General features: G+C 46.5%; 1 protein-coding gene across 2 annotated transcripts in view; it reads left to right on the top strand.

Moving 5' to 3' along the window:
- The window catches only part of COG3 (component of oligomeric golgi complex 3), a 40439-nt gene that overhangs the window by 3636 nt on the left and 22158 nt on the right, over positions 1 to 14645 (top strand). Inside the window, exons 2-7 of one of the 2 annotated variants that reach the window (XM_029048139.1) lie at positions 24 to 106; positions 11138 to 11284; positions 12050 to 12111; positions 13005 to 13170; positions 13768 to 13842; positions 14490 to 14582. In XM_029048139.1, coding sequence (XP_028903972.1) covers positions 56 to 106; positions 11138 to 11284; positions 12050 to 12111; positions 13005 to 13170; positions 13768 to 13842; positions 14490 to 14582 — 594 coding nt within the window. In that variant the 5' untranslated portion in view covers positions 24 to 55. Of the gene's footprint in view, positions 1 to 23; positions 107 to 4587; positions 4765 to 11137; positions 11285 to 12049; positions 12112 to 13004; positions 13171 to 13767; positions 13843 to 14489; positions 14583 to 14645 lie in introns of those variants that run through there. The other variant, XM_029048138.2, reaches the window with a different exon arrangement.

The raw sequence follows: 14645 nt of genomic DNA, 5'->3' as shown, positions 1-14645 counted from the left end.
TCAGGTGTCTGTTTTTTCCCTAGAAAAATCTAGACGTCTAAAGCTGTCTCAAACAATGACCGTCTACTTTGAGCCTCCCATTGAAGCCAGTGGGGGGAATGAACAGGTCAGTGGGGGACTATTTTACCTTATTGAAAAGTTGTGAGAATCAGATGAGACGTGTTTGAATCAGTGGGGAAGCTGATTCAAATCCACTGTCCTCAGAAATTGACCTGAAGTCATCCTGGCAGCACCACCTTCCCCTCTTAATGTGGCTGTTATTGTTGTTGTTGTTGTATTTGTTAAGCACTTACTGCGTGTCCAGCCCTTTCCCAAGCAGTGAGGTAGATACACATTAATCAGGTTGGTCCCTGTCCCACATGGGACTCAGTCTAAGTAGAAGGGCAGCACTGAATTCTCATTTTACAGATGAAGAAACTGAGGCACATAAAAGTGACTTACCCGAGGTCGCACAGTAGGCAAGTGGCAAAGCCGGAATTAGAACTCAGGCCCTCTGACGCCCACTAGACCGGGCTGCTTATATCCCCTGCCCCTGCCTCTCCAGTACAGATAGCCCTGGCAGTGTTGTGGAGGGGAGGGGACTTTAACCCGAAACAGACGTCTTCTGTTATAGGGCTGTAACCTGGCTCCGAACAGGTGTTCAGCGCGGCGCTCCGGTGCTTAACACCAGAAAACGGCTCCCACGGGGCCCCACGGCTGCCTGACATGATTGGTCCGAAACCTGGGATGCTTATTTTTAAACCGACCTGTCAGATGATGCTGGGGGTGGTAAAAAGCTCACCGGGGTGAACCCAGGGTAGATTACAGTCGTCTATTCTTTCTCTCACCCGACAAGTAGCTAGTGAGGAGGTGAACAACCTGACATTTTAGAGAGGGCAGCGGGTCTGCGGTAGAATAAGGATTGGTTCTTTGAGAAGTTAAACCGTAAACTCCTTGAGAGAAGGGATACAAAAACTTTATTGTACTCTCCCCAAGCTCTTTAGTGCAGAGCTGGGAGCACAACGCTCAATAAATACCCATCATTTATTAAGATTATAAACTGCTTCGAAGGTAGAGAACATGTACCAACTCTGTTATATTGTATCTCCCAAGTGCTTTGCACACAGTAAGTACTCCTTAAATGCGACTGATTGATGTTTTATAAATACCATTGACTATCTGATCAGTTTCCTCACCTATAAAATGGGGAGTGAAAATCTGCTTTCCCTTCCACCTAGACTGCAAACCCTATGTGGGACAGGGACTCGGTCCCACCCGAGTCTTGAATCCATAGCACTTAATAAGCACATCGTTATTCTTATTGGCATTATTATGTGCCTAGAACGGGGCCCTATGTGCAGCAAGTGTTCAGGAAATGGCGCTGGGCATTTTCTTCACCCCGAATTAATGTTTTTATTACTGTCGCATTGGCTGCTTTAAACCGGATGACCGCATTCCATCTCAGTGGGGGCAGCTTTGGTAATAAACATTTTGACATGCTCATATGAAACGTTCCGGATGCTTGATGATGCAAGATGCCCTGTAAAATGTTAGTTTGTATCTAGCCAGTTTGTCTCGAAGGAAATTTTACAAGCATTTGACTGTAAAACATTCTGGGAGATTCTAAAGGACTAGGTGAAAATTGGAATTGTACATAAAATGGCTTGAAATGCTGTCTGATTTATTTGGGATTTCGGCACTGCCATCTGAATGGGAAAAATGCACTCCAATTTTCCGTGTCTCAGTCCAGTCACTGATCTATGACTGCTACTTTCCAGCATCCGCTAATGTTATTTGCAAGGCGTTTTTTATTGTAAATGGCTTTAGTCTCATTCTTATTCATTACCTATCTCCTGGTGAGATAGGCCAGTTTTATTAATTTGACCTAACTACGGAGATTTATACTGAAGCAATTGGAAGAGATGGATTCAATGCCACATCTCTTTAAAATGCTTGAACTTCGAGCTCTAAAACAAAGACAATTGCGAACTTTACAGATGCAAACTGGCACCCAGAGAAAGTTTTAGCAGTTTTCTCAGTCATGTAAAGGGTCGGTGATAGGAATGATTCCCTGAGTCACCAATTGTTGGCTCTCAATTGGAGTCTTTAAAAAACTCTGATTCTGGACTGTGCAGGTGGGGGTTCTTAACACGTAGTATGTGCCTATCAATCCATCTATCAGTGCTTTTCATAAATACCGCAATCATTATTATAAAGCTATTGTTTTCAGGGTTGAGTGGTTAAATAACTAGCCCTGGCTTTTCCCCCAGTTTCTGACCAATCCAAACGATTTACTCTGCGTGGCAAATCCTAATGTAAAATGCAGCTGCTAATGGATGATGAAAAGCAAGCAACCCTTTCTGTGAAAAATTAATTTGTGTAGAAAACGTACACACAGAGAGGCCAGTGCCCTTCTCACACATGCAAGCAAGGATGTTAAAAGGCTCAATTGATAGTGGGAGGTGGGATGGAACATGATGTTTTATCCTTTCTAAACAGGCAAGCAAATAAAGTTAAATGGATCTATTAAGGATTTGTGACAATGTAGTGGAGCTTTAGTTGCGGAGTAGGTGGTTACAACCTCACAGTTTAAGATGCACTGGGGCCATAGACTTACAGATCCCCTTTTTAGCGTTCGGTTGCTATGCTAATAAGGTGAGAGAGAACAGGAGAAATAAATGAAATAGAAAAGAGAAACGGGTCTCCGGTTCCCTGATGAAGCTCTAACCAAAGCAAGACACTGACGCAGTGCCTCCCCGTCCACTTCCATGGGTGATCTTGGTGATTTCGATGTTGGAAAAGTAACCAAAGGAGAGGTAGTGCCATTTTAACCTAGCTTTGCAGTCATAATAAATATTTTCATGGTTGGACTATTTCTTTTTATGTCACATATTGTAGAACCGCAGAATGTATGAGACATAACCAGGTTCACACGTAGGTATTTCTCATCGACACCTGACCCTGGCTAACTGCCTCCTTTATGTCTTTACTTTAACTTTATGCTCCTTTCATTTAGGGCTTCATTTAGGGCCTTGACCTCACCAGGCAGCAACAGTTTAGGGGCAGAGGGGTGAAAGAACACAGCACAGGCTAGGGCATGGGGAGATCCAGATTCTTATTCTGTCACTTGCCTGCTGTGTGCCCTTGAGAAAGTCACTTAACTTCTCTGGGCTTTGGTTTCCCTGTCTGTAAAATGGGGACACAATAGCCATTCATCCTTCCTCTTCCATTGTGAGCCTCTTGAGGAGCCTCAGTGCTTTGGATCTGATGATCTCGGATCCGGCCCAGCACTTAGTATAGTGTTTGGCACCCAGTAGGTGCTTAATATAGATCACTACTGTAACAGGAACCCAAGATCTCCGTCAGTCGGGCCTGTTGAGCAAATCCTGTACTACCACGACTGGAAGTCATAAGTTTAAGTTGCCTAACAAAAAGCCCAGTGTGGGCGTAGAAAACTTGTTACCACCTGAAGTGGTGGAGCAAATCGGTCAATCAGTGGATTGTATTTGAGAGCTTCCTGTGCGTGGAGCCCTGTAGTAAGCATCTGGGAGAGTACAGTATATCGATTAGACTGTAAACCCATCAGTGGGCAGAGATTGTCTCTCTCTGTTAACGAATTGTACATTCCAAGCGCTTAGTACAGTGCTCTGCACATAGTAAGTGCTCAATAAATACTATTGAATGAATATAACATATCGTCATTAGGTTAAAAGAGGGGTTGGCACTTGGCCCAAGCATCTCCATCAATGGTGTGTACTGAGCGCATACTATGTGCAGAGCACTGTACTAAGCGCTTGGGAGAGTACAGTCCAACAGAATGAGCGGACACGAGCCTGACATAGTGGACAGAGCCAGGGTTTGGGAGGTCATGGGTTCTAACCCCACCCTGCCACATGTCTGCTGTGGGACCTTGGGCAGGTCACTTAAGTTCTCTGGGCCTCAGTTATCTCATCTGTAAAATGGGGATTGAGACTGTGAACCCCAGGTGGGAGGGGGACTGTGTCCAACCTGACAGAGAAGCAGCGTGGCTCAGTGGCAAGAGCCCGGGCTTGGGAGTCAGAGGTCGTGGGTTCGAATCCCTGGCCTGCCACTGGTCAGCTGGGGGACTGGGCAAGTCACTTCACTGGGCCTCAGTGACCTCATCTGTCAAATGGGGATGAAGACTGGGGGACAACCGAATGACCCTGTATCTCCCCCAGCGCTTAGAACAAAGCTCTGCACATAGTAAGCGCTTCACCAATACCAACGTTAGTATGAGCATGTACCTTTGAACAGTGCTTGGCACCTAGTAAGCACTTAGGAGTGCCATAATTATCATTATTACTCATAATGAGTCCGCCTTTTCGCCCCTTGCTCTGCCACGGCCCTCTTCCCCCAGCCCCCCTCCCCCCGGTGTCCGCCTGCCCGGCCGCGTCGCTCAATAAAGTTATTGAAAACGAAAGGCGCGGCGCCTGGTCGGGGGCAGGCCGACTTCCGGTCGGGGCAGGCCGACTTCCGGTCCTGGGGGGGGCCGGCCAGCGGAAGCGGCCGCGCCCCTACCCCGTCGACATCCGGGGCCCCGGCCGGGGGAAGCGCTTCCGGGGTCATCCCGCGCCGGCCGGAAGTGCCGGAGGGGCGGCCATGGCGGAGCCGCCGGCGGAGGCGTCGGACGGGGCGACGCGGGAGAAGCCGTGGCTGTGGGAGCGGAGGCCCGGGGCGGCGGCGGCCGCGGCCCTCACCGACAGGCAGGCGGCCTCCGTGCTGGAGCTGAAGGCGGCCGCCGACAGCCTGCCCGTGCCCGCTGAGGTGAGGGGGGCGGGGACGCACCGCGGGGGGGAGGGGCGGCCTCCCCCGCCGTGACCCCGCCCCGACCCCGGGATCCCCCCCCCCCCCGCCCCCAACCCCGCCACGTCGGCAGGTCCCGGCCCCGCCCCCCGTGACCTTGGGCCTCCCGCTGCCGCCTCCGACAAGTGGGGACGCCTGATCAGAAGCAGGTTGGGATGTGCGAAGCGCTTACTCCGCGCAGAGCCCTGTTCTAAGCGCTGGGGGGAGAGACAGGGTCCTCGGGTGGGCCCACGTGAGGCTCCCCGTCTTCATCCCCATTTGACAGAGGAGGTCACTGAGGCCCAGAGAAGTGAATAATAATACCAATGTTGGTATTTGTTAAGCGCTTACTGTGTGCAGAGCACTGTCCTAAGCGCTGGGGGAGAGACAGGGTCCTCGGATGGACCCACAGTTCATCCCCCTTTTCCAGATGAGGGAACTGAGGCCCAGAGAAGTGAATAGTCATACTAATGGTGGTATTTGTTAAGCGCTTCCTATGTGCAGAGCACTGTTCTAAGCGCTGGGAGAGAGACAGGGTCCTGGGGTGGTCCCACGTGAGGCTCCCAGTCTTTGTCTCCATTTGACAGATGGGGTCACTGAGGCCCAGAGAAGCGAATAATAATAATGTTGGTGTTTGTTAAGCGCTTACTGTGTGCAGAGCCCTGTTCTAAGCGCCGGGGGAGACACAGGGTCCTCAGGTTGGCCCACGTGAGGCCCCCAGTCTTCATCCCCATTTGACAGAGGAGGTCACTGAGGCCCAGAGAAGCGAATAATAATACTAATGTTGGGATTTGTTAAGTGCTTACTGTGTGCAGAGCATTGCAGAGCAATGTTCTAAGCGCTGGGGGAGATACAGGGTCCTCAGGTGGTCCCACAGTTCATCCCCCTTTTACAGATGAGGGAACTGAGGCCCAGAGAAGTGAAGTAGTAATAGTAATGTTGGTATTTGTTAAGCGCTTCCTATGTGCAGAGCACTGTTCTAAGCACTGGGGGAGACACAGGGTCATCAGGTGGTCCCACGTGAGGCTCCCAGTCTTCATCCCCATGTGACAGAGGAGGTCACTGAGGCCCAGAGAAGTGAAGGGACTGGCTCACAGTCACACAGCTGACAGGTGGCAGAGCTGGGATTCGAACCCAAGCCCAGGCTCTTTCCACCGAGCCAGGCTGCTTCTCTGAAGGCCCACAGCCCCGCCTCACACCTCCTCCTCACCTCCGCACTCTGATGATGATGGCATTTCTTAAGCGCTTACTAGGTGCCAAGCCCTGTTCTGAGCACTGGGGAGAATGCAAGGTGATCAGGTGGCCACCTGTGGGGCTCCCAGGCTTCACCCCCATTTTAGAGTTGAGGTCACTGAGGCCCAGAGAAGTGAAGTGACTTGCCCAAAGTCACCCAGCTGACAAGCGACCGAGCCGGGATTTGAACCCATGACCTCGGACTCCCCAGCCTGGGCTCTTGCCACTGAGCCACGCTGCTTCTCACGTAGCAGCTCTGTCCCCCCACCCCCGGCGCTTATAACAGGGTCTGCCACGTAGTAAGCGCCCCATAGCTACCCCTGCTGCTGCTGGTGTTAAGTCCTCTCTTCTCTGGGCCTCAGTTCCCTCATCAGGAAAATGGGGATGAGGATTGTGATGACCTTTTTTCCACCCCAGCGCTTCGAACAGAGCCTGGAGTAAGTGTTTAACAAATACCATCATCATTATTATTATTAAAGTCCCTTCACTTCTCTGGGCTTCAGTTTCCTCAACTGGAAAATGGGAATGAGGATTGTGACGACCTCGTACCCACCCCAGCGCTTAGAACAGAGCCTGGCACATAGTAAGGGTTTTAACAAATACCGTTATTATTATGATTATTATGATTATTAAGTCCCTTCACTTCTCTGGGCCTCAGTTCCCTCATCTGGAAAATGGGGATGAGGACTGTGATTACCTTGTACCTACCCCAGCTACGGGGCCCGGCACGTAGTAAGCACCCCACTGCTACCACTGCTGTTGCTGGTATTAAGTCCCTTCTCTTCTCTGGGCCTCAGTTCCCTCACGTGGAAAATGGGCATGAGGTCTCTACTTACCTTGTATCCACCCCAGCGCTTTGAACAGCAAACTGGCACGTAGTAAGCGCTTAACAAATACCAACATTATTATTATTATTATCATTAAGTCCCTTCTCTTCTCTGGACCTCACTTCCCTCATCTGGAGCTGGGGGACGAGGGCTGGGAGCCCCACATGGGACAACCTGATTACCTTTGTCTACCCCAGCGCTTAGAACAGGGCTTGGCACATAACGCGTAACAAGAACCGCCGTCATTGTTATTATTAAGTCACTTCTCTGTGCCTCAGTTCCTTAATCAGTAAAATGGGGATTGAGACCCTGAGCCCCACTCGGGACAGGGACTGCGGCTGACTCAATTGGTTCGTCTCCATCCCGATGCTTAGTACGGGGCCTGGCACATAGTAAGCGCTTAACAAATGCCATTATTGTTATTATTCTCCAGCCGGTTGAGGCTGAGTGTCTCTGTTTCTCTCTGGCCTGGGATCTCTCTCTCTTTAAATAGTGTTAGAGCAGTGGCCTGGGAGTCAGACGACACGGGTTCCAAACCCTGTTCTGCCACATATCTGCTCTCTCTGATCTTAGGCAAGTCACTTCACATCTCTGTACCTCAATTACCTCATCTGTAAAATGGGGCTTAAGACTGTGAGCCCATGTGGAACAGAGACTGTGTCCATCCTGATCCTATTCTATCTACCCCAGTGCTTAGAACAGTGCTTGGAACATGGTAAGCACTTAACAGATGTCACAATTATCATTATGTCCTGATCCTATTCTGTCTACCCCAGTGCTTAGAACAGTGCTTGGAACATGGTAAGCACTTAACAGATGTCACAATTATCATTATGTGCTTGCTTCTTGTCAAGTGCAGCTCTGAGCTCTGGGGTAGAGACAAGTTAATCAGGTCAGGCAGAGCCCCCGTCCAACATGGGACTCACAGTCTGAGGGAGGGGGAACAGGAGTGTTGAATCCCCATTTTACAGTTGAGGAAATTGAGACACAGAAAAGTTAGGTGATAGGCCCAAGGACACACTGCAGGTAAGTGGTAAAGTCAGGATTGGAACTCAGGTCCGATGAGTCCCAGGCCCCTGTTCTTTCCACCGGGCCACACTTCTCCCTAGAGGGCTTGGACGACTAATGGAAGGTCTTTTCTGCCAGAAAACCTGGCGAATTAAATAATGCAGGAGTCAATTGCAGTTTCCTCTCAGGGTTCTGGAGGGCGAGGGAGAGAAAAGAGGAAAGCCTGAGCAATTTCAGTTAATCGGAAGGGTGAGCGGGCGGGCTGCTGCAGCCTATGAGCTCCTTGTCGGTAGTCTCCTTTCATTGTGTTAAAATCAAGTTTAAATTGTCTCTTATCACACAGCAATAAAAGATGATCCAGCCAGTAAACCATTAGATAACATTGTTTTCCCTTTTAGTGGTGCTGGGTAATAGCAAATTCATTTACTGCCCCTCATTTACCGGCTTGGTATGAACAGTGCCTTTCAGAGACCGTTTCCCCTGCTAAGTGTAAAGTACCGGAATACTGAGCACGTGCTAAGTGTAAAGTACTGGAATACCTTTTTTTTTTTCCACCCCAGATCCGAGGAAGGTGACTTTACCAATAAGATTCCTATCTGGTAAACTAGAAACATCATTTCTGGGTTGGGATCATTCTATTTTAGGGACTTGGGATTGAGGTCATTGGCTTCTTGACCTCAAATTTTACTCTGTTCATGTCGCCGGTGGCAGAGGAGTTTTAAAAACGCTCTCCTTCTCCTCCTCTGCTAAGGCAAGGTGTTCTGGGCTAAGCGGATGGCTTTTCTACCCACTGGCTTGAAGACTAAGAAAAGCAGGCAAACATTTGTTCTTCTTTGATTGCGTCCCGTGAGCTAGGGGTAAAAACATTGTGTCCTCACTTTCTTGTGTCCCACACCAACTCCGTGTCACCGCGACTTACGTTTATAGTAGCGTAAGCCCGGGTCTTGTTGCTACGGAACTGCCACTTTTACTGCTTCCAGCTTTTTTTCCTCGTGAGGTTGGGAGTGGGTATTCTCATTATTCTGCCCAGCTGGTTCTCTTGCCTTTTTCCCCCCTCCTGATTTGCCCAGTACAGAAAGCCACCCTGGAGCGAGGAGGTTGCAGAAGCTTGAGGAAATGTTAGGGAGACTGCGTATTACTGCCACTGCTAATAATAATGTCATTTGTTAAGTGCTTTCCTGGTGTCGAGCACTGGTCTAAGCGCCAGGGTAAATAAAAGAAAAGCAGGTCGGCCTCAGCCCATGTCCCGCACAGACATCGGGGAGAAGAGGAGGGAGTAGGAGGGAGAAGAGGTATTGAATCCTCATTTTACAGAGGAGGAAACCGAGGCCCAGAATAGGTAAACAGTTTGTCCATGGTCACACAGCAGAGAAGTGGCAGAAGCGTGAGTTAGAACCCAAGTTCCGTGACTCCCAGGCCCGGGCTCTTTCCACAAGGCCAGACTCCTTCTCTAGTGAGGTCAGCACTGACTCCTGTCCGTTTCCCATTTTAGCACTCTTATGACCTCTTAATATGATTATTAATGTTTTTTGGGGGCCCTACTTCCATAGTAATGGGTCACACCTGGTAAGACGCTTTGGAGTTGAATTTTGATTCCTGCTATCCCTTTAAAATCTGTGAGAAAAGTCTACACTTTAATCATGAGATTGCCATTTCTGTACAGAATCACTCTTCCCTTTCTCTTTGCTGAATTTCAGCCATAGCTATGGTTTAATGGGCTCTTTATTATTTTTTTCCCATGGCTTTCTTGGTGAATCTGCCTGATAAAGGTTTTTGTTTTTTATTTAAGCTACCTGTCAGCACTCTTGGGGAACAAGGAAATACTCCCCTGAAAACCTCGCAAAGCTTCCTGAAAACAAATTTTTAGATTTTTATTATACCGTACTTTCTCCTCTGGAATAGGGTTATTTATTTTTTTTCCTGAGTACACTTTGTATGCTCTGTTTTTGGTAACAGAATCAGAGGATGGATAACAGTGTCCATTACTGTCTTTGCCAAGTCCAGTTAATGCTGAAATTAATTTCTCCAGTTTAGGCATGTAAATTTGGGAAGATATTTCACTGACTCAGCCTGTGACCTGCCTATGCAAAATATGTGCCACGGTTCAAGGTTTATAGCAGCTCATTCATTCCCTTCCCCGTGACTAATGGTGGAACTTTTTTTTTTTTGGAGCCAATGAATACTTATACTCTTTGGTATGACTAAGTTAGTGGGGGAGTTTTCCATTTTTAGTAGAAAAGATGACATAAATACAAAGTACTTGAAGATGTTAGACTCGTCTGGTTATATAAATGATGGGCTTCTCATTCTTTCTTCCTTTCCAGCTTAGTGGTTTGCATTTCACTAGCATCTCCTCATCCTGATTGATCGGTCGGTCAATCTATCTGTGTCCAACCTGGTTCTATTGCATCAACCCAGCATTTAGTACAGTGTTTGGCATGTAGTAAACACTTAATGAATACTCATTTTTTAAGAATGAATGGTATTTATTGAGCACTTACTGTTTGCAGAACACCGTACGAAATGCTTGGGAGAGTACAGCATTACAGAGTCGGTAGGCACATTCCCTCCGCACAAGGAGCTTAAGGTGTAGAGGATGTTGTCTGAAGTCTGTTGAGGGTGTAAGTGTGTTCGCACATGCCTGTATCCCTGTTTGTGATGTCTCTGCATAAACATTTCTCTGTGTCTCTAAACCTGTGTGTGACACTCCATGTATGGGGGAAAGCCAGAGCCGTACACATATGTAACTGTGAGGCTGCATGGATAGTCGTTTGAAGCTGTAACTGAGTGTGTGTGTTGGAGGATTTGTGTGCATAACTATATTTAGAGGATGTGGGGAGCAGGACCGTATGAATGAGCATGCAGTTGAAGGATTTCAGGTGCCTAGTACAGTACTTCGCAAGTGCTTATTACAGTACTCTGAACACATTAAAGTGCTCAGTAAATATCATTGATGGGTTGATTGAGTGCCCATAAGTCTGTGTCAGAGGTGTAGGGATGAAGGTATATATGGAGTGTATAAGAAGGGTCCTTGTTGGGGGATAGAGAAAAAAGGGGGAATTAAGGGGCGGGTGTGTGGGTGAGACTGAGAGAGTGAGTTTGCAGGAGAAAAAGTCTGTGCACCGGGAGATGAGAGAAAAAGAAGAAAATCTGGTGCAAAGTCACAGTTGGGGTGTTTGGTTTTAATCATGAAGAAGCTTTTTTCTGTCCTGTAAAAATCAGATCATCCCAAAACATAATGACCAAAAAAAAGTTGGTGAAACTCCCATGTGGCTTCCCTGTTGCAGCTCCCTATTGAAGACCTGTGCAGTTTGACATCCCAGTCGCTTTCTGTTTCACTGACGTCGGTGGTGCCAGAGTCCACGGAGGACATCCTCCTGAAGGGGTTTACCTCCTTGGGCATGGAAGAAGAAAAAATAGAAACGGCACAGCAGGTACCACGGCCTGGAATCTCTTCTTGTTGTGTTCTGGGATGGATGGGTGGCTTCTCAAGTTGCAATTTGAATTGAATTGTACATTCCAAGCTCTTAGTACAGTGCTCTGCACCTAGTAAGCACTCAAATACAATTGAATGAATTTAGTGCTTTGCAACCATTCTGATGAAAGTCTTAAATACTCTCTGTGAACTCTTGGTTCTGAGCCTGGGGTAACTGTTCTTTCTAAATGTGTGAAAACTGCTTCTAAGCACGGAGTCCTAGTGTCCGGATTCTCTGTCCAAATTAATCACGACAGTATATGGGACCTAAACATATACCTCAATCAATCATTGGTATTTATTGAGTGTTTCCTGGGTGGAGGGCACTGTAATAAGCGCTTGGGAAAGTACAATTAAACAGAGTTGGTAGACTCATTCATTGCCCACAACGTCTTTACAGTCTAGAGGGTATTAAGACTAGTAAGGAATAATTTTAACTCTTCTTGGCTATCTTTCCAGGGATCATTTTAGCTCCACTTGGCTGTCATTCAAAAGCAATACCTTTTCCCTGGCCCTTTCTTTAATCCTATAATTATAATGATCCAGTGTAGTTTACTTACCTTCATCAGTCACTCTTGGGCTTTACATGATACTCTCCTGAACATAGCTTTAGATATAAGCCTTTGTTTTTGATTGACCATTAGGCGCTTTGGCCCTCATCATTTTTTTTCCCTCGGACAGGTTCTTGCTTTTTCTGATCTACTGACTAACCGTTTTGTTTCAGTTCTTCTCTTGGTTTGCCCAGCTGCAGACGCAGATGGATCAAGCTGAAGGAGTTAAGTACAGGTACGTGACCGTCTTCTCACTCGTTCTAAATTGTAGCCTATGAGACCTTTCCGTAAGGTAAGAGTTAATCTTGACTTGAAAATAACAAACTATATAGAATTTTTTTCATTAATGATTGTTGGGTTTTTCATCAGTTGAATCCCATATGTTTGCCAATTCTATTTTCACCATAAACCCTGAGAAATAAGATAGACTGACATTTTGGTTTACGTATTGAACAGCTGATGGTCACTGGTCTGATTGGAACCCAATAAATATGAATTTCCAGGGGGTTGGGAGAATTTCAAGAGAAACTGTTTTCATTCTGTTTTGATGAAGAGTGAATATTGAGCCATCTACTGTGTGCCGAGCTCTGTTGTAAGCAGTTGGGAGAGACAGTAGGCACGATCCCCACCCTCAAGGAGTTTATGCTCTTGTCCTGTTTTGTAAAGAATTCTCACAGCTCCTAGTGAAGTGTGGGTGCATAATAAATGGCTAAGCTTGGTTGGGCAAATGCACATTGGTCCTCTGCAGTGTGGAGGCTATTTTGTTAGGGCTTCAAAAATCAAATTTTTGTTTCTTTAAAGGCCCAAAAGCTGAAGTTATTAGGTTTAGACTTCCTAGGTAGATTGTATTTAAGTCCTGTGCTTTGAAGGCCCAAAAGCTAAAGTCTTTGGGTTTAGACTTCTTAGGTAGGTTGTATTTAAATCCCAGGCTCAGTTCTGTTTTCTACTAGGTGCTTTGCCCTAGTGTTTTAGACTAGAGTGTTTCAGACACTGTATGCCAAAGTCCCTGAGATTTTACAAATAAATGAACCTTAAGGAAAAGTCTCAGGGAAGGATAGAAGTTTTGCTACTTGTCGACGGTTGCAAGAAGATCATTTCCGGCCGTTCCCTGTGGGTTCTTTTCTCTAGACAGATGAGGGATTACTTGTCCGGATTTCAGGAGCAGTGTGACGCAATATTGAATGATGTGAACAGCGCTCTGCAGCATCTCGAGTCATTGCAGAAACAGTATCTCTTTGTGTCCATGAAGACGGGAACTTTGCACGAAGCCTGTGAGCAGCTCCTGAAAGAGCAGGTAATCGATCCGGACCTAGTTAGAGGCCAGAGGTTCAGTTGCCCACTGGCCTCATTCAAAGAGTAAATGAAATCTTTTAAATGAAATTGGCCAAGCCCCTTTAACTTCGGGACAGGTATCATGCAAAATGTCAGCCGACAGCTTTCCTTCGTACAGAGCTGGTGGGCTGAAATGCTTCCAGCGGGCCATTCTCTACTCTTTTTAGAGAGAAAGGAATGTGTTTAGTGTCCTTGATTGCCAGGAAGAATTGAGTTTAGGGTGATGACTTTGGTGAACTGAAATACTGGGAACACTTATCGGAAGGGCAATGCTTGTATCTCTCTAAGTTCCAGTCAAACAAGTATCTTAGAGATGAATTTTCCTTTTGTTAGAGAAATGTAGGATTTCTTGTGGGAAGACTAGAGGTAATTGGTTACATATCTTAGCCTACGATCCCAAGCTTTCTGTCTAGGATAAGTTGAGCTAACTCTAATAAATTCAGAGAGCACAAAGGGATTCAAATGTGGACATTCTGTATGTTCTTGTTAAATGGATGGACACTTAATGTGAATCGGGAGTGTCTGTAGGAAGTAACGTTTTTCTCAATTTTTTCCACAGTCAGAACTCGTTGACTTGGCTGAAAATATTCAACAGAAACTTTCATATTTTAATGAATTGGAAAGTATCAATACAGTACGTACTAAATACCTTAGTAAATTTCCCTCACTGTAAGCGCAATTGAATGATACTTTAATAAGCCATCTTCTTGACATTTCATAGCTGATGACTACTGTAAATCCCCTCTGTAACTACCAGAAAAGGGCAAGATTGGCGCCCCGTGAACAATAATGTAATTCCACTCCAAATGCAGTGTGTGTGTAACAGTTTCAGTTCTTCTGGGAGGGTCCGGTAAGAAAACCATGGCTGCTGCAGTTTTCATCTGTTTCTATGCATCCTCCCATGGGCGTGAGCCTTTTATTCTAGCAGTGTGGCCTGCTGAGCCCAAACGGGTACACGGCGTCAGAAAGACAGACGTTCCCCAATTCCCTGTTTGCCTCCTAGCCAAAATACAGACGAAAGCACACGCTATAGCAGAAGTGAGTTTTCTAGGTGGCCCAGTTTTTCGTGCAGTAAAAGGGAATGAAATCAGTCATCTCCACTCTGTTACGCTTACCCATTACTAGTCCTAGGTGAGCTATATTTTCAGTCCAGGTTTATGTTTTTATAGCTCATTCAAAGCAAGTAGCACAGTAGTAATTTTACCAATATGTTATTTAGCACTTTTTTCTATGTTATCATTCTCACGTAGCCCAGTGATGCATATCTGTTTCTCTTTAAAGAAACTGAATTCCCCTACATTGTCCGTGAACAGTGAAGGATTTATTCCCATGCTGGCTAAACTAGATGATTGTATCACATATATTTCATCTCATGTAAGTTTTTTTGTATGTATTTTAACAAAATTTTCCTTGGCATTATTTTGAAATTTCTTATTC

Source organism: Ornithorhynchus anatinus, chromosome 20 (genome assembly GCF_004115215.2).
Source record: "Ornithorhynchus anatinus isolate Pmale09 chromosome 20, mOrnAna1.pri.v4, whole genome shotgun sequence".
Lineage (NCBI taxonomy): Eukaryota > Metazoa > Chordata > Mammalia > Monotremata > Ornithorhynchidae > Ornithorhynchus > Ornithorhynchus anatinus.
This window is presented reverse-complemented; position numbering and strand designations above follow the sequence as displayed.